This window comes from Chiloscyllium plagiosum, chromosome 43 (assembly GCF_004010195.1).
Source record: "Chiloscyllium plagiosum isolate BGI_BamShark_2017 chromosome 43, ASM401019v2, whole genome shotgun sequence".
NCBI classification, from domain to species: domain Eukaryota; kingdom Metazoa; phylum Chordata; class Chondrichthyes; order Orectolobiformes; family Hemiscylliidae; genus Chiloscyllium; species Chiloscyllium plagiosum.
This window is the reverse complement of record NC_057752.1, coordinates 654,132-680,905: the sequence shown is the minus strand read 5'-3', so window position 1 is coordinate 680,905 and position 26,774 is coordinate 654,132. Positions and strand designations below refer to the sequence as shown.

Below are 26,774 nucleotides of genomic sequence, written 5' to 3'. Positions count from 1 at the left end.
CCTTCTTCACTATCCTATCTACCTGTGACTCCACTTTCAAGGAGCTATGAACCTGCACTCCAAGGTCTCTTTGTTCAGCAACACTCCCTCGGACCTTACCATTAAGTGTATAAGTCTAGCTAAGATTTGCTTTTCCAAAATGCAGCACCTCACATTTATCTGAATTAAACTCCATCTGCCACTTCTCAGCCCATTGGCCCATCTGGTCAAGATCCTGTTGTAATCTGAGGTAACCTTCTTCGCTGTACACTACACCTCCAATTTTGGTGTCATCTGCAAACATACTAACTGTACCTCTTATGCTCAAATCCAAATCATTTATGTAAATGACAAAAGGTAGAGGACCTAGCACCAATCCTTGTGGCACTCCAGGTGGATCAGAAAAATAAGCTTTATGTAAATACAGGGATCTCATCTGGAATGTTTTGAAGTGTTTACAACAAAAAAAGGACCCATTTAATAGACAAATAACAAAAATACCAGTACATTCTCTCCAAAGAGAGTGAGAGCTGTAGGGAAAAAATGTAAACTGGGGAAGTTTGTACCATTAACATGCTGGGAAAAAATTGGAATATGGAGAAACAGTCTGTATCATTTGAGAAAAGAGAAACCACTTCTTTCCAAGGTTGTGTATTTTTCAGATTGTCTACCCCAGAGAGCTATGGATACTCAATTACTGAGTAGAATCAAACTTGAGACAGACACTTGGGGCACTAAAGGAATGAAAGGATATGAGGAATGCGTAGGAAAGTGGAATGGAGACAAAAGATCAGCCATGACTCTATTGAATAGTTGAGCAGACTCAAGGGCTGGATGGCCTCATCCTGATTCTATTTCTTGCTGTCTAATTAATGTGATTGAATGTAATCTGCTTATGGAGTCTTCTCACTCCCTCTGCCATGCCTCTTTCCTCTTACCCTGAAGGTGCTGACTCTTAACTTCACAGAGACCTTCAATCCTCATTCAAGTAGCCATTCTTCAAACATGTACTCCAGTGACAGTTCAATGGCTGTTTGCTTCAGGAGTTAGGGCTATGCAACTCACCTTCATTCAAATTTGCGTATATGCACACATTCCAAACGTGGATGACAATCAGGAGCAGTCTCAGAATCACATAGACCATAACAAAATCCCAGATTTGGTCCCCTTAGTCTATTAGGAGTTATAGTTAATCTCAACCAGAGCAGCACTGGGAGACCATAGCACCCCATATTTGACAGTCCATTCATGGCTAAGCACATAAACAAATAACAACCACCTGGACATGATCCTACAGGTTGACTACCATCTAAGGAGCCTGTACCCCAGAAGATGGGGTCAGGGAGGAAGGAACAAAGCCCAACCTGCACCCAGATATGTGGGGACAGTGAGAAAGGATTCAGATCCCCATCTGAGGTGGAAACACTAGGCTCAGCAGGTCATCGTCTACAGCAGTGGCCAAAGCAGGGAATGCTTGGCAGTGGTGGGTCACTATAGCAGAAGCAATGCCCAGAGTTGAGACTCCTTGAGACACAGGACACCTTGCAGAGACCTTGCAGAAGCCCTGGAACCGTGCTTGAAGACCCATTGTACATAGGATGAACTCTATTTATATAATTTCTTTATATTCCTTTTGTAACTTAAAATAGCGCCAGATTGTGGTGACAAAACACTTTTCACTGTATCGTTCTAGATATATATGACAGTGCATAAATAACTCAAATCAAATATTGGCAGGCTCTCATACTGTACCAGCAAAAACAAGTCAAAAACAAAAGTCCAATTTTGGTTTTAATTAACTTTCCCAACGATATTTAACTTTAGCACTAATTTGGAAGAACAGCTCCCTCTAGAATTTAATATTTATTGAGTGAAATGTGACTAATCATTCAAGGGCAGATTAGCCCTGAACAATAACACCTATTTGTTCAAGGGTCAATTGTTTTGAACAGTTTGATTTTGTTATTTTCAGAAAAGGCAGAAAACTTTGTGCTCTCCTCATGTCCTCTCCTCTTTGGTCCCCAATGCTCTAATGCAGATAGTACACAGATGTCCCGCTCTGACCAGGCACCTCTCAATTTGTTGAATGTGGTATTAAGTGGATTATGCAACATTTTCCTGTGAGAGATGTGATCCAAGGATCCCAACAGAAATATCCAAACAATGACCCAAGGTCCAAGCACAGACCACAACCCAAACTATGTCCTTTGTACAGAACTGAGGTGCTCTAAAAGTGCCAGTGAAGGAAGAGTGAAGAAAGGGTTTTGTTGCAGTGAATTTGCTTGTAACAAGTTCCCACAAACAACAATGAGATAATTACTAGAAAACCAGTGTTTGTAATGTTGGTTGAGAGCTAAATATGCATCAGAACATAAATCATAGAACAGTACAGGACAGTACAGGCCCTTCGGCCCTCGATGTTGTGCCAACCTTTTATCCTACTCTAAGATCAAACTAACCTACATACCCTTCATTTTACTATCATCCATGTGCCTATCCAAGAGTCCCTAAAATATCCCTAATGTATCTGGTCTACTACCACTGCTGGGAATGCATTCCATGCACCCACCACTCTCTGTGTAAAGAACCTACCTCTGACATCTCCCCTAAACCTTCCTCCAATCACCTTAAAATTATGCACCCTCGTGATAGCCATTTCCGCCCTGGAAAAAAGTCTCTGTCTATCCATTCTATCTATGCCTCTCATCATCTTGTACACCTCTATCAAGTCATCTCTCATTCTTCTTCATTCCAATGAGAAAAGCCCTAACTCACTCAACCTCTCTTCATAAGACCTGCCCTCCCAGTCCAAGCAGCATCCTGGTAAATCTCCTCTGCACCCTCTCTAAAGCTTCCATATCCTTCCTGTAATGAGGTGCCCAGAACTGAATAATGTGGTCTAACCAGGGCTCTATCGAGCTGCAGCATAACCCCACGGCTCTTAAACTCAATCCCCCTGCTAATGAAAGCCAACACACCATGCGCCTTCTTAACAACCCTATCAACTTGAGTAGCAACTTTGAGGGATCTATGGATGTGGACCCCCAAGATCCCTCTGTTCCCCCACACTGCCAAGAATCCTGCCTTTAACCCTGAATTCTGCATTCAAATTTGACATTCCAAAATGAATCACTTCACACTTTTCCAGGTTGAACTCCACCTGCCACTTATCAGCCCAGCTCTGCATCAGCAAACTTACTAACCCACCCTTCCAATTCCTCATTCAAGTTATTTGTAAAAGTCACAAAGAGCAGAGGTCCCAGATCAGATCCCTGCGAAACACCACTGGTCACCAAGTTCCAGGGTGAATACTTTCCATCTACTAGCACCCTTTGTCTTCTATGGGCCAGCCAATTCTGTATCCAGATAGCCAGATTTCCCTGTATCCCATCCCTTTTTACTTTCTGAATGAGCCTACCATGGGGAACCTTATCAAATGCCTTACTAAAATCCATGTACACCACATCCACTGCTCTACCTTCATCAATGTGTTTTGTCACATCCTCAAAGAATTCAATAAGGCTTGTGAGGCATGATCTGCCCCTCACAAAGCCATGCTGACTATCTCTAATCAAACTATGCTTTTCCAAATAATCATAATTCCAGTCTCTCAGAATCCACTCCAATAAGTTGCCCACCAACAACATAAGACTGACTGGTCTAGAATTCCAAGGGTTATCCCTATTCACTTTCTTGAACAAGGGAATAACATTTGCCATCCTCCAATCATCTGGTACTACTCTAGTGGACAGTGAGGATGCAAAGATCATCGCCAAAGGCGTGGCAATCTCTTCCCTCACTTCCCATAATAACATTTTCAGCTTTTCTTCATCTTTTATAATTCATGCAAGACAGTACATAGGGGCCACGGTTTAACGTCTTATTTGAAAGACTGATTGTGTTATAAGGAGAAAGTGAGGTCTGCAGATGCTGGAGATCAGAGCTGAAAATGTGTTGCTGGAAAAGCGCAGCAGGTCAGGCAGCATCCAGGGAACAGGAGAATCGACGTTTCGGGCATAAGCCCTTCTTCAGGAAAGAAGGGCTTATGCCCGAAACGTCGATCCTCCTGTTCCCTGGATGCTGCCTGACCTGCTGCGCTTTTCCAGCAACATATTTTCAGCTCTGATTGTGTTATAATCCAACATTCCCTCAGTATTGCACTGGAATGACAGCCTGGATGCTGTGCTCAAATCTCTGGAGTGGAACTTGATCCATGACTTTTGACTCAGAGGTGAGAATGCTACACATTCAGCCATGTCTGAGGCAGCGTTTAATGCAGCGGCTGAACTCCTTGGTGTAGGACCAAGTGGCAAGATGTTTGGGCACCTCCTGCTGTGACAGATTTGTTCCATATTTAACTTCTCACTATCCTGGCACAGCCAATAATTGGAAATTTGGCACAAGGAGAACTGTGTACATAAGTTAGATCCTGATACCCTATGGCACAACAGTGTGATTGGGGCACAGCTTGTTTCTGACTGCTCAGTTGGGTATGCAACATATATGGGAACCTGTATCCCACATTTTTTAGATAGATTTAGATTACTTACAGTGTGGAAACAGGCCCTTCGGCCCAACAAGTCCACACTGCCTCGCCGAAGCGCAACCCACCCATACCCCTACATTTACCCCTTACCTAACACTATGGGCAATTTAGCATGGCCAATTCACCTTACCTGCACATCTTTGGACTGTGGGAGGAAACATTTAAGATCCTCCTCTTGGTTCAGAGACTCTGGATGGTGGATTTCCAGATGCTTTGGGCTGATATAAAGCAAAACATGCTGAGACTCACGATTAGAGTGGTGCTGGAAAAGCACAGCAGGTCAGGCAGTATCCGAGGAGCAGGAAAATTCACATTTCAGGCAAAAGCGCTTCATCAGATTCTTTAAAAAAAGGTTACTTCAAGAACCAAAAACAAAAACCTATTTGCCTCTATTTTAAAATCCAAATTCTACAATAATATATTTTACACCTTTATCACACCTAACAAAATGCATTACCTCATATTTCTCTACATTAAATTTCATCTGCCACATCTCTGCCCCTTCCACTATGCTGTCTAGATTCTTGTGAGGTCTATCACTGTCCCCTGCATAGATCACCATACTTCCAGTTTTGCGTCATCTGAAAATTTTGAAATTGGGCCCTGCATACCCAAGTAATGGTCACTAAAACAGATCAAGAAAAGCAATGTTCTAAATACTGACACCTGTGATTCTCATTTTTTACTTTCCTCCAGGGGACGATTTGAAATGGGGAGAAAGTGCCAAGTGGCTAGTGGAAGCCACAGTAGTGGGAGGCTCACTGACAAAAATGTCATGGAGAGCAGAGTGATAGTAAAGGTTTTGTTGTGGACCTGGGCACTCTTCCCAATTTCGTCACCTGGCAGGAAAGTTGTAATTGTTTCCCCTCTCAGACTAGACTTCATATTGCACTCAGGACCTGATACAATATTGGATCCAGATCTGCATATTTGAAGAGAAACCCTTCCAGCTTTTGGTAGGTGCATTTATTACCTGCTTGCAAGTAGGTTAAAATCAGGATTGGCACAAAATAGGCAGGTAAGTCCCCTATAAAATTTTAACTGTCCACCCACCTAGTTTCTCCCATATAGGAAGGGTTAAAATCACCCCATTGTAAAGCTTAGTGCAGCAATTAATCAAATCACTCAGGAAGGTACCAGTGCAGTCCTTGCTGTGTGCAAAGCCAATGCTATTGTTTCCCCTGGATGTTCATGAATGCAGGAGCAGGCAAAATAAAGTCAAGGTTCACAGCCTACAAATTCAGTAACTTCTGCCATAAAGTACACTTCGATATAGATGAACAATACAGCAGGATGAGGTTCAGTCAAACAGACTGCCTCCAACAGTCAAGAAGCCTGCCAAGACACCAGTCCAGTCTCTTTCTTTTCCCTGGCTGTTGATAACCCCCTTTCTGATAAGTGGTTTATCTAGTATTTAAATATGATGATTGGCAAAATGCTAGCTTCCAAAGTGGCATTCCTGGAACAGTCACCCAGTAGGGTTCAGCACCTTCTGCAAAACAGATCTGTGTTATGCTTCTTTAAAAAAAGCCACAGTAATTATCTTTGGTCCAATATTACTGAAAGGTACAAAGTCATTCAGAAGATCCTGGATGAAATTAACAAATCCTGTTGGCCATCAATAATGCACACATGATCCTGGTTGTAATACAGAAACTCCTGCTGCACAAAAATTAATACAGCAGCAATCAAAGCCTGAATGAAAGTGACAGTGCACAGCTCAGAATTTTATAAAGAACGTTTCGAGTGGCTCAAAAGCTGTAACTATCCAAGATTTTATCCATTTTCCAAGGTGCCAAACACCCTTCTGTACTTTTTCCATGAGGGCGGCCTTCATGTGACTCTGAAAAGAGTCTATTTAGAGTCTATAACAGGAACTGAGACAAGTTGTCAACCATATTAACAACCAGCTGAAATCGGCTAATTCAGCTGACATCACAGGGCTTGGACCTAGGATCCTCCTAGTCTGTGTGGCATAGTAACTTACTGGACCAATGGGGCTGCTCCCCAAGGGTCTCTAAAGTGCCATTTACTGTCATAGTGGATGTTATCTCTTCTCCCTTTGTAGTAAATGTACAGCCATATGAATAATCTTGGCTACGTGTGTATAGAATCAATTCATCTCTCCACATCAACATCTGATAAGTGCTTTTATTCAGTGGATGAATAATAAATTAATCAAAGCACAGTTGAAAAATATCCACCAGCTTCAGCAAAACAGCTTAACTTTCAACAATCCACACAGGCCGTTAGTGGCAGTTACAATGCAAATGTAATCAGATTTCAGAAATACAGGGTCCAAGAGAATATCTCAAAATATTAAACTGGGGTCACGGGCCCCAGAGAATCTACAAGGACGTCTGATGACAGACGTGTGCATTTTATGCCCCAAATAATGTCCCAAAAATATTGGGGAACACAGGGTCTAGTGAGAGGGAGGAACTGAAGGAAATTGGTATTAGTAGGGAAATGGTTTTGGGGGAAATTAACGAGATTAAAGGTTGATAAATCCCCATGATCTGATAATCTACAAAAGAAAGTACTTAAGGAAATGGCCCTAGATTCACTGGTGGTCATCTTTCAAGATTGTGAACAGTTTTGGGTCCCAAATCTAAGGAAAGATATAGTGGCATTGGAGGCAGTTCGGAGAGTACTCACTTAGCACATCAGTGCATAAGATAATGCTGAAGCATTTGCAATAATCTTCTGGCAGAAGTGCCAAGTGGATGATAAACCTCAGCCTCCTCCAGTGGTTCCCATAACCACAGATATTAGTCTTCAGCCAATTCGATTCACTCCACATGATATCAAGAAACAGTTGGAGGCACTGGATAAAGGCTGTAGGCCCTGATAACATTCTAATATTGGTGTGGAAGATTTGTGTTTCAGAACTTGCCGCACCTGAGCCAAGCTGTTCTAGTATAACTGCAACACGGCATCTGTCTGATAATGTGGAAAATTGTTCAGGTATGTCTTACATACAAAAAAACAGGAAAAATACAACCTAGCTAATTACAACCCCATCAGACTACTCTCAATCATCAGTAAAGTGATGGAAGATGTTATCAGTAGAAATATCCAGCAGCACCTGCTGAGCAATAGCCTGCTGACTGATGTCCAGTTTCGGTTCTGCTAGGGCCACTCAGTTTCTGACTTCATTGGTTTAAACGTAGACAAAAGTGCTGAATTCGAGAGGGGAGGTGAGAGTGACATCCCTTGACATCAAGGTTGCATTTGACCAAATGGGACATCAAGAAACCATCAAGGTTGCATTTGACCAAATGGGACATCAAGAAACTTGAGTACAACTGGAATCAATGGGAATCAGGGGCAAACTCTGTGCTAGTTGGAATCATAACTGGCACAAAGAAAGCCATTCCCTCTACCACCAATGCTCAGTAGCAGTAGTGTGCACTATCAATAAGATGCCCTGAATAAATTTGCCAAGGATCCTTAACAGCACCTTCCAAAGCCCTGACCACTTCCATCTAGAAGGACAAGTGCAGCAGATAAATAGGAATATCACATCTGCAAGTTCTCCTCCAAGGCACTCACCATCCTGACTTGGAAATACTTTACTGCTCCTTCACTGCCACTGGGTAAAAATCCTAGAATTGTGGGTATATCTTCAGCACATAGATGGACATGTAAATTGAAGTTTCTGTCCAAAACATCGATTCTCCTGCTGCTCGGATGATGCCTGACTGGCTGTGTTTTTCCAGCATCACACTCTCAAAATTGAACTTTGTAGTCATTGGATTTTAGAAAAATGAAAGGTGAGTTTACTGAAGCATCCAAGATTCGTGGTTGACGTGACAGGGGAAATGTAAAAGGCAATTTCCCTACAATTAGGGGGTACAATCTCAGAATAACCACATTTAAGACAGGCATGTGGAGGAATTTCTTCTCTCAAAGGGTTGTGAAACTGGAATTTTTCATTACAGAATACTGTTGAGATTGGATCATATCAAACAGCATATCTCTTTGGCTGCTTGCAACTTTAAGTTACTGAGTTGTCAACTAGCCCACACTTCTCATGTCATTTTACAGTGTTGAATATTAGATCCTGAAATTGGACAGCATTTGCTAGATAATCCCAAGTGTGTGATGTATTACACTGACAACCAATTTAGCATTGTCAGTCAGGTGTGAATTGGAAGCTACACATATGAATAACAAGGCCCTGTTTTTTGCATACTGACATAACAAAATGGCCTCATAAGTTTTATTTTAAAATAAATGGGAAGGATTTTGCTGTGCTCACCTCCAAAGAATGAGAAACAAACCTAAGGACTACGCTTGCTTCGTGTGGAATAAACCACAACACTATTTGAAGAACAGTAGTTAGAATTGAATGGTTAGCCATGATCATATTGCTGTGGTTCTGTTCGCCGAGCTGGAAGTTTTTGTTGCAAACGTTTCGTCCCCTGTCTAGGTGACATCCTCAGTGCTTGGGAGCCTCCTGTGAAGCGCTTCTGTGGTGTTTCCTCCGGCATTTATAGTAGCCTGTCCCTGCCGCTTCCGGTTGTCAGTTTCAGCTGTCCGCTGTAGTGGCAACATGAATTTGACTGGGACAACACTACCATTATAGGGCAAGCCAAACAAAGAACAGCCAGGGAATTCCTAGAAGCATGGCATTCATCCACAAACTCCATCAACAAACACATCGACCTGGACCCAATATACCGGCCACTACAGCGGACAGCTGAAACTGATAACCGGAAGCGGCAGGGACAGGCCAATATAAATGCCGGAAGAAATACCACAGAAGCGCTTCACATGAGGCTCCCAAGCACTGAGGATGTCACCTAGACAGGGGACGAAACGTTTGCAACAAAAACTTCCAGCTCGGCGAACAGAACCACAGCAACGAGCACCCGAGCTACAAATCTTCTCACAAACTTTGATGATCATATTGCATAACCGAGCAGGCTCAAAGGGCCGAATGGACACCCTCCTGCTTCTGTTTTCTATGTTTCTACAGTTTCTGTATTTTAATATTTCTTGCAATTGTGACTAACTTATCTTTTGCAAATTAAAGCAGATGTTGCAGAAGGTCCCATACAAAAAGCTTTCCAACTTTAGTGGGAGAATAAGGAGGGCAGTGGGATTTGAATTTAAGCTCCACTGAGAATGGAGCAGATTCAGGCTTTATATTCAAGCAAGGTAGCTGAAAATGTGTTGCTGGAGAAGCGCAGCAGGTCAGGCAGCATCCAGGGAACAGGAGAATCGACGTTTCGGGCATAAGCCCTTCTTCAGGCTTATGCCCGAAACGTCGATTCTCCTGTTCCCTGGATGCTGCCTGACCTGCTGCACTTCTCCAGCAACACATTTTAAGTTCTGATCTCCAGCATCTGCAGACCTCACTTTCTCCATTCAAGCAAGGTATCCTGTCAAATCTTGTAGTGTGGCCAACATGTTCAAAGTGTGTTGGGTGTTTAATTTATAATAACAATGCATGTAACTTAAAGGAGCATTGCGTGACCAGTACTTGGGGTTGCTACATGGCCATGTAATTTAGCATCACAGAGGGAACACTGCACCTGCAGTACCCAACTTTACTCTGCATTGATTCATGAGTAACTGAAGCAGAGAGAGCAGATCAGCAGCCCATTTTCACTTGCTAATTGGGTGTGGTGCATGGGAGGCAGAGGAAGGAATAGGAACAAACAGATAAAATGGAAGACATTTCACATGAAAGACTTGGCATGAAATTTCATGATTGCAATTGACTTTGGATTTTCTGTAGGAGATTTCAATTCAGCTATCTACAAGTTACAACTTGCCCATCCCAAGGATTGCGGATATAGCTTGGGTTGTGACAGTCACTAACTGTATTGTATACAGTGTTGTTGTCATAACAACATTTCTCCTTTTCCAAACAATAACAATTCAAATAATTTAAGCAGAAAAAAAATCCACATTTATTTGTTTTTTTACAAAGGGGTTGCGCCTGTGTATCAGGTGTATTTTTGGACTGGTTCCATTTTCAGGACTCTGCAACAGTCTGTTGAAGTGAGATCCTGCAAGTGCAAAATTTTAGTTTCTATTTATTTATTGAAATATGAACACATGCATGATAAACAAGTAGAGTTTGAGCCAACATGACATGGCTCTCCAGGAAATGATTTTTTTAAAGAAATAGAATCACAACCACAGACTAGTATATTACATTCCCACCACAGGGTGCAGGAATAGATAAGGTTACCCCATCTTTTGATTGATATTTGAGGAAATGTCATCACTGAAATCAGTAGGGTCCTTGAGCATTGACACATACAAAACTGTGGGTCCTGATTGCATTTTTTTAAACATTGTTCTGAGTTGGAAGGCCGCTGTAACGTTCCCTCAAAATCTAAACATTGAAACTAGGAGCAGGCCATTTGGCCCTTCAAGCCTGCTTCACCATTCAATATGATCATAGTTGATCCTCCATCCCAACGCCATATTTCTGCTTTCTCCACATACCTCATACCCCTTGATGCCTTTGATATCAAAGCATTTATCAATCTTTTCCTTGAATATAATCAGTGACCCAGCTTCCACAGCTTTCTGTGGCAGGTTGACCACCCTCTGAGTGAAGAAATGCTTCCTCAGCTCAGTCCTAAATGGCTGTCTCTATATCCTGTGGCAGTGAACCCTTGTTCTAGACTCCCCAACCAGAAGAACCATCCTTCCTGCATTTAGTCTGCCTAACCCTGTTAGAATTTTATACATTTCAATCAGAAATTCAAATGGAAGAGGATTACAAAAAGTAGCGTGATTTGCTTTTGGTTTCCTTGTGGAGCAGGTTTTTCTCCTGGCGCCAAAGGCAAGATTAAGCTTCCTTGCCTGTCCTTCTCCCCACTTCCCTCTTGAGAGATATTCATGGAATTTCTTTCCCCACTGCCACCTTCATACGGTGGACACCCAAAGGCTGCCTCATCTCCACAGGTTGACAGCCACTTCCTGCATAATCCATTCCATTCTGGCAGAATACTCATTAGGCCCAGATGTTTAAAGCATAGCAGGTTTGTTTGCTGCTCCAGCAGGCAAGATTCTAACTCATCCTACCATAACAATCAGATCATGGAAAGCAGAGAAGAATATCATTTGTTCCATTTCACATGTGTTGGTGTTGGCTCTTTAATCGGGTGCTGTCTACTCTAATCTTCCTGGCCTTTCCCTATATCCGGTCACATTCTTCCTTTAAAAATATCATATTGACACAATGCCCTTTGAAATTATGATACAGACCCTGTCTCAGCAACTTTTAATGGTAAAGCGTTTCATGTTCTAGCAATCTTGCATGAAACATTTCCCATCCAATATTTTAAGTGTATGTGCATGTGTGTGCGTGCGAGAGACAGAGAGAGAGAGAGCAAGCAAGCACGTGGGCATCACTTAACTCTTTTCTTTCCTTAAAAAAAGGTTCATTTTTTCCACAAAGGTACTGACATTCCTTTAACCCAGAAGAATGCACTAACGTGTTGATATTTACAGTTTCCAACTAAATAGAGAATCAGCATGGTAAGGTTCAGACAACATGATTAAAGACTTTTCCCAAGTTCAGAAATGGCAAATGAGGAACAAGAGCAATTTTGTTTCTCTTCTTCCCCCATCAACTCACACAGCCCCCTCAGTAAGGACTGATGTGCCTAAGTTTATGAAATATACTTCTGTTGTGAGATGGATGGTACAATTATGACCAAAGTTGATTGGAGAACTGTTTCCAGAGAGTGGGAGCAGATGTGAAGAGCTTGTTTTCTTTCTGCGCCACACACAGGGTCCATTTGCTTGAACACACAGCAAACACCAGTTGAGGGAAAGGCTCATTTGAAAGTACTTTTCTTTTGGAATAGATGGGAATGGAGTTAAAGTTTCAATTCAATGCATTATTAAGACACATTCCATGGATTGTGGAAACAGAAACCAAGGTGGGGTTCAAGAAGAACTCGGCCAATTTTCCTGAATAAACAGGTTTCAGGATTATCAAACTTGCAGCAAGGAATTACAGTGAATAGGGCTAGATGGTCGTCCTGCTGCCTGGAACTAGAATATACACAGTGGAGCACCACAATCCTCAGCAGAATGACCAGTACATCTCGTAGTGATTGTATAGAGGTCAACCAGGTGGACCTCATAGGAGTCCCCTGACTGGGGCTGTAAACCTGGTTCAATCAGGGAGCTCTGGCTGACAGATATAAACAGGAGTGTCAGACATCCTGTTCCCTCTGAGAGCTGGCTCTGAGAGAGCTGGATCAGTGTCAAGGACTCTCCACGTGTGAATAATGGGTAACTTGGTGATGGGATACCAGCCTCTGTGGAGTTATTTCACACCTGGCTTGGCTGTTTTTGTGATGGATGAGTTTCAAAACTTTGTAAAGTCAAGCTCCATTTTTGGTGGTAGACACAGTCACATTTTTGATATTAAGTACACTTTTTTGGAACACTTAAATTTGCATTTAAGGGAAAACTGGGTAACCACATCAGGGAAAGAGGAATATAAATATAAGACGATGGAATTCAAAGAAATAGGGTGGAAGGAGGTTTGTGTGGAGCATTAGCACCAACATAGATCAATTAGGCTGAATGGCCTTTCTGATATTGCATCTTCTGACTGAGAATGATAGGTCTATTGCCTACATAATGATGTTCATCAATTGTTAAAAAAATTATAAGACTAGACATATTTCATTATTGTGGACTCACTTTCCAGGAACACTCATCTACTCACCGCAGTGGTGACAAGAGGAGGTTTACAAGAGGTTCAGTAGTGACAGAGCTTGGGCAATGGGTGCAGAACATGATTCCACACATAGTCAGATTTTAAATACTTTAATAAATATTAGAGAATTATGTGACATAATACAACAAAAATACAAATCCACTCTAAAGAGTCATAGAAATGTACAGCATGGAAACAGACTCTTCGGTCCAACTTGTCTATGCCAACCAGATATCCTAATCTAATCTAGTCTCATTTGCTAGCACTTGGCCCATATCCCTCCAAACCCTTCCTATTCATATACCCATCCAGATGCCTTTTAAATGTCGTCATTGTACTAGTCTCCACCACGTCCTCTGGCAGCTCATTCCATACACGCACCACCCTCTGCGTGAAAAAGTTGCCCTTCGGGTCCCTTTTAAATTTTTCCCCTCTAACCCTAAACCTTTATGCGCTCTAGTTCTGGACTCCCCGAACCCAGGGAAAAGACTTTGTCTATTTATCCAATCCATATCCCTCATGATTTTATAAACCTCTATAAGGTCACCCCTCAGCCTCCGACGCTCCAGGGAAAACAGCCCCAGCCTTTTCAATCTCTCCCTATAGCTCAAACCGTCTAACCTTGGCAACATCCTTGTAAATCTTTTCTGAACCCTTTCAAGTTTCACAACATCCTCCCAGTAGGACGGAGACCAGAATTGCACACAATATTCCAAAAGTGTCCTAACCAATGTCCTGTACAGCCCCAACATGACCTCCCAACTCCTATACTCAATATTCTGACCAATAAAGGAAAGCATACCAAAAGCCTTCTTCACTATCCTATCTACCTGCGACTCCACTTTCAAAGAACTATGAATTTGCAAGCAACACTCCCAGGACCTTACCATTAAGTGTATAAGTCTTTCCAAAATGCAGCACCTCATATTTATCTGAATTAAACTCCATCTGCTATTCCTCTTTTGGTGTCATCTGCAAACTTACTAACTATACCTTCTATGTTCACATCCAAATCATTTACAAAAATGCCGAAAAGCAGTAGATGCAGCACTGATCCTTGTGGCACACCACCAGTCACAGGCCTCCAGTCTGAAAAGCAACCTTCCGCCATCACCCTCTGTTGTTGTGGTTCTGTTCGCCGAGCTGGGAAATTGTGTTGCAGACGTTTCGTCCCCTGTCTAGGTGGCATCCTCAGTGCTTGGGAGCCTCCTGTGAAGCGCTTCTGTGATCTTTTCTCCGGCATTTATAGTGGTTATAAATGCCAGAGAAAAGATCACAGAAGCACTTCACAGGAGGCTTCCAAGCACTGAGGATGCCACCTAGACAGGGGACGAAACGTCTGCAACACAATTTCCCAGCTCGGCGAACAGAACCACAACAACGAGCACCTGAGCTACAAATCTTCGCACAAACTTTGACCATCCTCTGTCTTTTACCTTGGAGCCAGTTCTGTATCAAAATGGCTAGTTCTCCCTGTGTTCCATGAGATCTAACCTTGCTAACCAGTTTACCAAAGAGAGCTTAGAAAATTGCATAGTCTTCCAAAACAATTATCTATAATAAGTCAACAGATGGGACGCCATTTTAACTGTTCACTGTGTCATTTTGCCAATTAGATCCAGTCAGTCAATTAACACATAGAAACCTAAGAAATAGGAGCAATACGAGGTCATACAATCCATCAAACCTACACTGTCATTCCAGAAGATTATGGCTCATTATTGACTTGACATTCTTGCCCTATCCTAATAACCTTAGTGATTCCCTAGTATCTTCTAAAATTGACTGATTTCATTCCTGAGTATACTGAAGAATTGAACATTCCCTACAGTCCAAAGATGTGCAAGTTCAGTGGATTGGCCATGCTAAATTATCCATAGTGTTTAGGGATGCGTAGGTTAGGTGCATTAGCCATGGGAAATGTAGGGTTACAGGGATAGAGTAGGGGGATGGGGACGGGGATGGGTCCGGGTGGGATGCTCTGTGGAGGGTTGGTGTTGACTTATTGGGCCAAATGGCCTGTTTCCACACTGTGGAGATTCTATTAAAAAAATTTTAAAATCCCAGTCCTGAATGGCCAATCTTTCATCATGAGACTTTGTCCCCTTGTTCTCGACTCTCCGGTCAGGGGAAAAAAAAACCATCTCAGAATCTTGTACTTGTCAGTGAGATCATCTCATGCTTCTAAAGAGTAAAGGTCAATTCTGTACAAGCTCTCTTCACAGAACCAATCCCTCTTCTGAAGAATCAATTCAATGAGATTTCATTGCATAATCTCAAATGAAAATATATTCTTCCTTAGATTCAAAATTGTACACAGTAATCCAGATGTGGTCTCACCAAAGCTCTCTATGATTGCGTTCCTTACTCTTGGACTCCAAATCCTTGCAATGAAAACCAACATCCTACTTGCTTTCTTAATTGCTTTCTGTGCCCTCATGTTAACTTTTCGTGTTTTATGTATAAGGACACCCATGGAGTACCACTTTTTAATAGGTCCTCACCATTTTAAAAATATTGTATCCTAATACTACAAAGTAAACAATTTTGCATGCCACCTGCCACCTTCTTTTCCATTCACTAAATTGCCTATGTCCCAATGCAGTTACTTTGGACCCTCCTCATAATCTACTTTTTCACCTATTTTTGAAACATCAGAATGCTTGAGTACATTACATGCCATTCCTACATTCAAGTTATTCATATAGACCGTAAATGAGTGAAGTCCCAGTACAGTCCTTGTGGAACCCCATTAGCAACAGCATGCCAATCTGAAAATTACCTCTTTATTTCCTTTTATTCATCCTTTAACCAATTACTTCTACAGAATAATATATTATTCCGATCTCATGAGCCCTTATCAAAAACCTTTTGTGTGACAGGTTAGTGACCACCTTTGAAAATTCACTTATATTACATCTTTGGTTTCCTCTATCTACTTTGATGATTGCATCCTCAAAGAAATTGACATATTTGTGCACAACTTTTCTTTCATAAAATCATGCCAAATCTGCATAATCACACAATGATCTTCTAATCACTAACTTATTAATGAATAAGATTAACCGCTTTGCAGTTTTTCCTATTCTTCCCCTGTGCACTGCGCTCATCCCCCACCCCCGCACACAAACACACATGCTATTCCTAAATAGCAATGTTACACTTTCTACCTTTCAGATATCCTAGAATCTCAATAATTTTGGACAATCACAACTAGTACATTCACCATCTCTGAAGACCCTGTACTGATTGGAACAAGGTCAGCCAGATGGATCTCATAGTATTAGTTCCCTAATTGGAGCTGTTAACCTGGTCCAATTAGAGAGTCCTGGCTGACAGCTATAAACAGGAGTGAACAGGCCCTCTTATGGTCCTTAGGTAGTGTCCCTATCCCTGAACTGGAGGTCTGGGCTGAGATCCCACCTGCTCAAGAGATGTGTAATAACATCTCTAAACAGATTGATTAGGAAAATAAGTTATTAAAAAAGTAAATAAATAAATAGGAATGTCGGGGATTCTGTTCACTGTAGGAGCCTGTGCTAGTTGGACCAGTGTCAAGTACTATGCATGCATAAACAAAAATGTGGAGGTGCCAGTGTTGGACTGGGGTGGACAAAGTTAAAAAACACACAACACCAGGTTATAGTTCAGATTTATTTCGAAGTACAAGCTTTGGGAGTGCTGTTCCTTTGTCAAATAGATAGTGATGAAGGAGCAGCACTCCCGAAGCTTGTACTTCAAAATAAACTTGTTGGACTATAACCCGGTGTTGTGTGATTTTTAACTCTGCATAAACAGGATGACTTGATGGGATACCAGCTTTTGTGGAGTTGTTTCAGTCACAACGAAAGTGGGATTAAGGATGTAACCATGCAAAAACGCCTACTAGCTGAAGCCCAACTGGACTTCAAACAGGTATTGCAACTGGCTTTGACATTAGAAAATATGGCAAGTTGAGCATATGAGTTATAGGGTATGCTCATGGAAATGGATACCCTCGCCAGGCCAAATGAGCTTGAGGGACGCCACCTGAGTGAAAGCAATTGCATAGCCTCACTCAGGACATATCGTGAACAGAGGGACCCGATGTCAGCCCACATCAAAGCTCCAAAACAAAGACAAGCCTCAGCTAAACGGTCAAATTTTCTCGAGGTCGGGCCAGCAGGCCATTGAAGTTGGTGCCAGTACGCAGACTCGAGACAGCAAGTTGGAACACCATCTGGGAGGCCAAGTAGCAAGTGTGGAAAACCTGAGCCACCTCTCACTGCGAATACACCACCAGTGGTGCCGCCACTGGAAGAGTCCATTCTGGTTTTAAACTTTCTGGACACTCTTCCGGTCACCACTGACAATATCAGACTGTGGACACAAAAAGATCCTGTCTGGGAAAACAGAAAGGCCATCACAACACCAGAATTCAAACCTTTCTGGACCCAGCGAGATCTATCACCATAGAGGCTGGCATATTATTATGGGGAGCAAGAGTGATTGTCTTGAGCAAAGGTTGCCACTTGATACCAGCCGAATTCCACCAGGATCATCTGGGGGTTTCCAAAATGTAGGTGCTGGTGAGAAGTTATGTCTGGTGACCAGGATTGGATGCAGACATGGCCGTATTGGTGGGGCAGTGCCCTGAGTGCCAACAAGGACAAGAATTACTACCAGCAGCTGCCCCCACATTTGTGAGAATGGCCGGGTAAACCCTGGACTCGGTTACATGTTTCTGCCACTATTCCCTGAGAAGCCGTCTCCATTCACTTCTGTGGGATCCTTGCCAACCCTCCTCCCTTATCTTCTTCTCAACCTTTATTCCTCTCTACTTCCTTCTCTCTTCTCTCCACAAACCCCCTCCCTGTCTCTCTTCCACCACCACCACCACAGACCAAGCAAAACCCAGCAGTTCTGTTGCAGTTCCTCACCAGCCACGATTCAGCACTGGGGAGCATTCCAGTGGGAAATCCCAGTAAGCCCAGCTGCAACCTGGTCACCTTCCTATCGGAAAGATGTTGTGAAACTTGAAAGGGTTCAGAAAAGATTTACAAGAATCTTGCCAGAGTTGGAGGATTTGAGCTATAGGGAGAGGTTGAATAGGCTAGGGCTGTTTTCCCCGGAGCATCGGAGGCTGAGTGGTGAACATATAGAGGTTTATAAAATCATGAGGGGTATGGATAGGATAAATAAAAAAGTCTTTTCCCTGGGGTGTGGGAGTCCAGAACTAGAGGGCATAGTTTTAGGGTGAGAGGGGAAAGATATAAAAGGGACCTAAGGGGCAACTTTTTCATGCAGAGGGTGGTACGTGTATGGAATGAGCTACCAGAGGAAGTGGTTGGAGGCTAGTACAATTGCAATATTTAAAAGGCATCTGGATGGGTATATGAATAGGAAGGGTTTGGAGGGATATGGGCCAGGTTCTGGCAGATGGGACTAGATTGGGTTGGGATATCTGGTTGGCATGGACGAGTTGGACCGAAGGGTCTGTTTCCGTGCTGTACATCTCTACGCAGGTCCTTTCACGGGATCAAAGTTCTTAGTCATTGTGGACACCAACTCAAAGTGGCTGAATATGCATAGAGTTCATTCATCAAATACATACCCATGTAATGGCTTTATGTTTAATACACTTATTTCATACTTAAGCAAATCACTCTCAAACTCAATGTGAAATTCTACCAAATCATGGTCACTCTTCCCTCGAAAAACCCTCATTATTAGATTACTAAGCAATTCTGTTTCCTTTCAGAAGACAACATCTAAAGTTGCATGTTCCATTTTTTCCCCAGAATGAATTGTTCTAGAAAACTATTTCAAATGCATTTTATTCATCTGTCCTCCAAACTACAACTGTCAATTTAATTTGTCCAATCACATGAAGATTTAAGTCCCCTTATGATTATTACATTGTATTGTTATAAGTTCCTCTTATGTATTAGCATTCTGTCCAATAGTACAGCTACTGTTAAGACGCCTATAAACTACTTTTAGTTTTCTGTCCCATTATTTCTCATCTTCACCGATACTGATTCTATTTGCTGCTCTTCCAAGCTAACATCCTTTCTCAGTATTGTTCTTATTTCATTCTTTATGATTGAGTCCACCCCCACCACAATCCCCACTCCTGTACCATTTTGTGTTTTTTAAACAACAACTACATCACAATATTTAGTTCACAACCTTGGTCACCATGCAACTATGTCTCTATAATTGCTATTAGACCAAGCTAATTATTCTGTTTGTGTCATTAATTTTTCTATCTTGAATCAAACTTTTGCATTGAGATAAAACATCATTAATTTTAACCTATAACCAGTTAAAAAAAAGGTTCCAGCCTATTCAGCCTATTTTTATAACTCAAACCCCTCCATTCCCAGCAACATCCTGGTAAATCTTTTCTGAACTGTCTCCAGTTTAATAATATCCTTCCTATAACAAGGCGACTAGAACTGCACACAGTATTCCAGAAGAGGCCTCACCAATGTCCTATACAACCTCAAGATGATGCCCCAACTCCTATGCAAAGGTCTGAGCAATGAAGACAAGCATGCTAAACGCTTTTAACCACTCTGTCTACTGATGACGCAAATTTCAAAGAACTATGTACCTGAATCCCTAGGTCGCTCTGTTCTACAATTGATGGTAGGGCCCTGGGTAGTAAGTCCCGGCCTTGTTTGTTTTGCCAAAATGCAATAACTCACATTTTTCTGAATTAAATTCCATCCACCACTCCCCAGCCCATTGACCCAATTGATCACAATTTCTTTCTAATCTTAGATAACCTTCTTCACTGTCCACTATGCCACCAATTTTGGTGTCATACGCAAACTTAGCAACCATGCCTCCTATATTTTCATATGTCAATGATAACGTCAACACTCAACATATGATACAAGGCTTCTAGCAAAGCATACAGTGGATGGGACTATTCAACATTACATGCACAGAAAACCTTATTTTGGACAGTTGCCAGAATTAGACAAGAAAATAACATTAGACATGAACAGGAAATGGATTTCTCAGGGAGAACATGATTCAGATCTGGTAGCATAGCAGTCGAGCGCTTATGGATTTAGTCTCCTTTAGTGATAAGCTGTAGGCATGATCCTGTTCAATCCTTCAGAAAATAGTGGGATTTTTTCAGCCTTCTGTTCAAACCTATCGTTCATAAGAAATAAAAGCTCAAGGACCACAAAACCATGCAGTTTGTAATTCAACCTTCTGTCTGTTTCCTGCCCCCGCCCACCTCCCACATCCGCAGTCTGACATATTTGCAACATTTCACATCTGAACAGTATCTTTTCTGTTCAGTGTACCTATGGAGCCAATTTTACTGCTACTGCTATGTGTCATAAAATCTGATGTATTTCATTGTGCAGTGTGAAACCTGCAATGTTTACATTTAGCATGGGAATCTCTAAAACCCAAATTAAGAATTCTTGAGGCTCGTGGATACCTTGAACGCTCAAGGTTCCTGCGGTCCGCCTCTATCGATGCAGTTAAAAGACAAGCTCAGCCAGGCCTCCTTCTGACTGGATTTTTAAAATAATCTGTCCCAGTAATTTTTCTCTATGATGGTGAGGGGGGGCCTATGCAGGGTCTTTTGCGCAAACTTTTTAATTGTGTCATTCTCCAGGGTGCAGCATTAACATTTTTGAGTGTTTTCTGGCCCTGCCAAAACACAAACAGCTGGAAAGATGCAGGTTACACAGCCATTAGATACAATATGTTTTCACACTGACTACATAACTGGTGCAAGTGCTAACTTCTTCTTGATGTACAGTTCTACAAATGCTAGCCATTCTTCAAGTCACCATTCTTCAAGCACTAGCCAGAGAAGGCATGTTGGCATGCCATTCAATAACAGGGTCATCAGAGCTTAGTCCACTCTTGTCCTCACCCAATAACCACACAGCACATTTTGCAACAGGAGTCACTGAATATTCATCAGGAGAAAAAAAACAACTGTGGACTTTTTTTGAGTAGCAAAATTTTGCTTTTTTAAAAAACAAGCTGTCCGTTGTCCACACAGACGCAGACTTTTAACATCTTTCAGCCTGTCTAAACAGATGAGCATAGACCATGGATGAAACTGGAATCCAACTGGTCATATGGGCAATTCTCATGTTGCAAAGAGTATTTACTGATATATCCATCTATATCACACAGTTATGCCATTATTCTGATTTTTCCAGTTTCTAACCAGGAAATGTAAAAGAAACTCAACATTTCATGAACTCAGGAGTTTAATACGGCTTTTAAAAATAAAATGCCACAGCTTAGGATAAAGCTACTTTATTTGATCTATTTTTTTTAAAGAGGAAGAGGACTGGATTGTGCTAAAAAAAGTGGAGGATGTCTCAGCTAAAGAATGGACCATGACAATTTGGTGATCCAGTGCCAACAGCACTCAGCAAGCAGATCAGAGCTCAAGCCTCCATGTAACCAGCCAGACATCTAATGGAGTACACCCATTCCCCCCTTGCCCCAACACATTGTATTTCGTTGACATCCAACTGGACAGTTAGGAAGGAGACTAATGAATCCTCTGTATTAAAAAGATCTCTGTTATGGAAACAGCCCAGAGTAACCATTTCCTAGATGAAAAGCAGAGGAAAAAAATAGCAAAGTTCCCATGTCATGAGGCATGCAAGTGAAAGCGGTGTCACAACAAGTATAACATGGACCAACGCAGAGTAAAGCTACATCCACTTTTGATGAGAGAAATTTACTTCTATGATCTTTTGAGAATAGTTAGCACTGTCAATTTATTCTCCAAAGCTCCCTAACTTGACATGGGAATTTGGATGTGATCTTCCATTGTCAGTTCCTAAATTCAACCTCAATCTTCCCACTTTCCTGAGAATATTTCATGGTAGAGCCTTAGTCTTCAACTGCCAGTTTCTAAATTGAACTTGTGGACCATTATTCATTTTTTATCATGGCTTCTGTGTGCCAGGAGACTATTTGATAACAGCAGACATCACAAGTAAGCCCAATCCTGACTTCATCCAATGTCCACACAGACCTGCCAAATCCAGTTACTGGATAGTGACCCAAAGCAGGAACTCTGGCAGACTTTCCATTTACACTTGCAGAATCATTGTGACTAATACTGTCACCTTTGAGAAGGTCAGTAGTAGATCAGCTTCATCAGCAGAGACCAGGGATTGAAAATGTGATCTTGCAAATTCTTGGTCTGTGCTGATCAGATATTTTAGGTACTGCTTCATTTAAGGCTCAGAACCAAGGCAGGTGTCAGGGTGGTGGCAGCAGCACTAATACAATGTAATTCCAGACTTAGACTGTTCTATTTATCCATTTGGGGCACAACTGTAATGGGGCATAACAAATTCACACACAAGTAAGGTTTACAGAATGCTGTTTATAGAAGTGACGTGTGCAACGACAGACAGCGTAGGGGGTGCAGAGACACAGATGGACCTGACTATGCAGTCAGCAACAAGGACATAATGCTCAGTGTTGAATTTGAAGAACATTGCCAACATAAGTTTTGTGGGGGAACAGCAAAATATTCAATCAGCTGAGCAGCCAACTGAATCAAAGAACTCTCAAAGACAGTAAATCAGGGAGTAAAAAAGTAGAGATAATAAATCACTACTTAATTGCTTTACAGTAATCTAAAAGATTCAAATACATACATAAGTATTTCAACTTCAAATTAAATCTAATTTTAAAAAATGATTTTAATATCATGGAATGTTTAAAATGTTATTTGAGGTGAGATACTCCAATTTTCTGAGTCCATAGATTGTTCAGCATTAATTATGACTTAGTACCCAGAAAGCAGAGAGTGGGGATAAAAGGGTCTTTCTCAGGATGGCAGCCGGTGACAAGTGGTGTTCCGCAAGGCAGTGTTGGGACCACAACTTTCCACTTTATATATTAACGATTGAGATGAAGGAACTGAGGGCATGCTGGCTACATTTGCAGATGATACAAAGATAGGCAGAGGAACAAGTAGCATTGAGGAGGCGGAGAGGCTGCAGAAGGATTTGCACAGGTTAGGAGAGTGGGCAAAGAAGTGGCAGATGGAGTACAACGTGGGAAAGTGTGAGGACATGCACCTTGGTAGGAAGAAAGGAGGCATGGACTATTTTCTAAATGGGGAGAAAATTCAGAAGTCTGAAATGCAAAAAGACTTGAGAATTCTAGTCCAGGATTCTCTCAAGGTAAACTTGCAGGTTGAGTTAGTAGTTAGGAAGGCAAATGCAATGATGGCATTTATTTTGAGAGGATTTGAATATAAAAGTAGGGATGTACTTCTGAGGCTCTATAGAGCTCCGGTCAGACCACATTTGGAGTGTTGAATGCAGTTTTGTGCCCCATATCTCAGGAGGGACGTACTGGCCCTGGAGCATGTTCAGAGGAGGTTCACGAGAATGGTCCCAGGAATAAAAAGTTTAACAAATGAGGAATGTTTGAGGACTCTGGGTCCATACGCGATGGAATTTAGATGGATGAGGGGGAACTAATTGAAACTTACAGAATATTGAATGGCCTGGACAGAGTGGATGTTGGGAAGATGTTTCCATTGGTAGGAGAGACTAGCACCTGAGGGCACAGCTTTAGAGTAAAGGGGAGACCTTTTAGAATGGAGATAAGGAGAAACCTTGTCAGCCAGAGTGGTGAATATATGGAATTTATTGCCACAGGAAGCTGTAGAGGCCAAGTCATTGAGTAAATTTAAGACTGAGATAGATAGGTTCTTGATTAGCAAGGGAATCAAGGGTTATGAGGAGAAAGCAGGAGAATGGGGTTGAAAAACTTATCAGCCAGGTTTGAATGGTGGAGCAGACTCAATGGGCTGAATGGCCTAATTTCTGCTCCTACGGTCTTAAAAATTAGTTGCATTCCATTTGTCAAGTCTTAATATTTTCAATTTTTTTACAGTAAGAACAATAAACAAAAAGGTTAAATTCATGTCAAGTCATTGATTCTGCATTAATTGTATGTGTGAAGACTGAAAAAGTACACCCTGTGGGATAGTACGCTGTACAGATAGCAACTTGCTGATTTCTGAGTTTGTCTGTGTATGTGTGAACACTGAAATTGCTGTCACTTGTACACAACAATAGTAGTCAGCACTGATATTTGCTGACAGTACAACAAATGTTAGGCATTATCAATTTGTTTGATGACAAGTGTTTAACTTGGTGATTTAATAGGAACCAGATAGATAACCCATTTCCCCATTGGTGTTTTGTTGATAATTTTGGAATTGTAAAATCATGCTTTTTGATACAGATTTCTTTTTACAGCAGTATAAGTAGGTTGTACCAAGTTATAATCTCATTCTTGTTCTACACTCCCCTAAAGCAAGTAGGCCCTTGCTGTGGGCTGAATCTGTGCGAGACCACTTCCTTCCTCAGTTATTTTACATACAGTTCTAAATGCCAAACTGAAAAATGCAGATCAACAAATTATATCATTTACCAATATATAACTGATGCTTGCAACAGATAAGATTGGGCATTTAACAGCTTGGATCTTCCACACTGCAGAAAATAGAAACAGTTATGTTTCCAGTCAAGATATTTGCCTGATCTGGTGTCCTCATTGCAGGAATTAAACCAATGAATTTTTAAAAGTAAACCATTTGGGAACAGATGTTATCCTTTTCTTTGTGTTGCGGTATGTTTAACAAAAAAAAGTTGGTTGTTCTCCCAATGTTCTGAGCAACATTCCTCACCTCCTCAACCAATACCGTCAAAAACACTGTCGTTGTAATTTATTGCTTTACTGTAGGCAAAATGGATGTCATTGTTGGATACAAAACAGTGACTATTCCTCAGAACTAATTTATTATGTATCCAGCAACAATTTTTGAAATCTGATGGGATTTTTGTTGACATTCTGGTGTCAGAGTAAGAGGTACTTGCTGCATTCCATCTGAATCCTATCTTCACACCATATTTTTCTTCCAAATAAGAAATGACAACAGGATTGGCTTCAACTAAATTCCATTCTTCATTACTTAGTTTTCTCTATCCATTGCTCTTTGGGAAATTATTTTGCTTGTGATGATTTCCTCCCCTCAAACGTTAACAAGCAATATTTGGTTCAGAACTTCAGGTAAATCTGCTCTGGAGATTTGGCACAAGTCCAGCAAACCTCCTGGATAATTACACAGACAAACAAGGGAGGCCCATGTTCCTCCTACTTCAGCAAATGCAGACAGCATTCAATGAACAGAGAATTTTATAAAAACATATTCAAATATAAAACTATTTTAAAGCCTTAGTCAATGGAGTTTTAATCGTGTAGCTGTAAGTGTGAGGGAGGGGGGATTTATATCAAGAAACAAAACACTCCTGGAGACACTCAGATGTAAGCAAATAAAACATCACACAAATAAGCAAAAACTATTTACTACACACAGGCATCCATAATCAGCTTCTAGGTTGAAAAGAAAACAGATCCTAGTGTTGGGAAACTGAACAGTTGCTTCGCTTTACTGATGTTCAATGGCAAGACGCCCTTAAAGTGCGAAATTACACCTGTCCGACATCCCATTGAACCATATGGAAGAACTGCTCGAATTTCCCGTGCGCTACCTCGAGACAAAAACACATCGCGTCACAACCCACTGCCTGGGATACAATTAAAAATGTTCCCACGATGAAGTTTACATCACAGCTTCAAGGATTGTATTAGATCACTGAGGGATACTGCAGCAGCTGTGGAAACAAGGCAGCGAGGGTAATTGGGGGAAATTTTAAAATAAAACTTTGCCATTAAACTGCGCATTTACGACACAATTCGAACCGTTTCAAAAACGGTGAGAGATTCCGTTAAACAGATCGCGTCAAAAGTAAGAGGTATTTTGTTTTAAAAAGCTGGTGGTGTGTGCGTTCTCAGCTAAAATTCCAGGCAGATGCATCTGCTCACCTTCAATGCGTGTAACAAGTTGCTGAATGGTGTTCCGCAGCGAGGGATCGGGAACGCGTCGCAGTAACTTGTAGACGTTGTAAACATTCGGCTGGACGCTCTCGAACCTCTGGATTTCGCCACGAATGGCCACGGAATGGGTCAACTGCTTTTGAGAATTCATCTCCTCCTGTGCTGTGCCTCCCTGTGCGTTGTGCTCGTCCCTGCGGGGGCGCAGATCTCCCCCATACTGTTTCTGGTCACACGCTAGACCCTTCTCCGACCCATATAAAATGAATAAAGAACTGTTTGCACGCAAGGGACTTTTCAAATCCTTTCCACTTGTCCGCGAGGCTGCAACGTAGTGCTCAGCTCGCACCTCGTGTATACAGCCACTTCCGCAACTCCCAACCTGTGGCAGTTTCACTACGTACTCCTGACACTGGCTCCACTGACGTCAAGCTCCTGCCGCTACCTCGGTGCAAAGTTTAGGAAAGTGCAATAATTAAAAAGAAAGTTTGATTGCCCTCACGACGTTCAGAGTCCCCAAACTGTGCATGACTAGTTCACCAACCGAAGCGGTTCACTCAAGCAGCTGAGATGACAGCTGCTACACACACTGTCCTGACCCCAGTGCTGCTGGCCAGGATGCATTTTATT

General features: G+C 41.8%; 1 protein-coding gene across 1 annotated transcript in view; it reads right to left on the bottom strand.

Annotated features, from left to right (window-relative positions):
* Positions 1-26,497, bottom strand: part of LOC122543279 (arf-GAP with GTPase, ANK repeat and PH domain-containing protein 1-like) — a 200,698-nt gene extending 174,201 nt beyond the window's left edge. Inside the window, exon 1 of the mRNA XM_043681772.1 lies at positions 26,136-26,497. Within this exon, the coding sequence (XP_043537707.1) occupies positions 26,136-26,298 (163 nt within the window). The 5' untranslated portion in view covers positions 26,299-26,497. The remainder of the gene's footprint in view (positions 1-26,135) is intronic.
* Between the last annotated feature and the right edge of the window lie 277 nt (positions 26,498-26,774).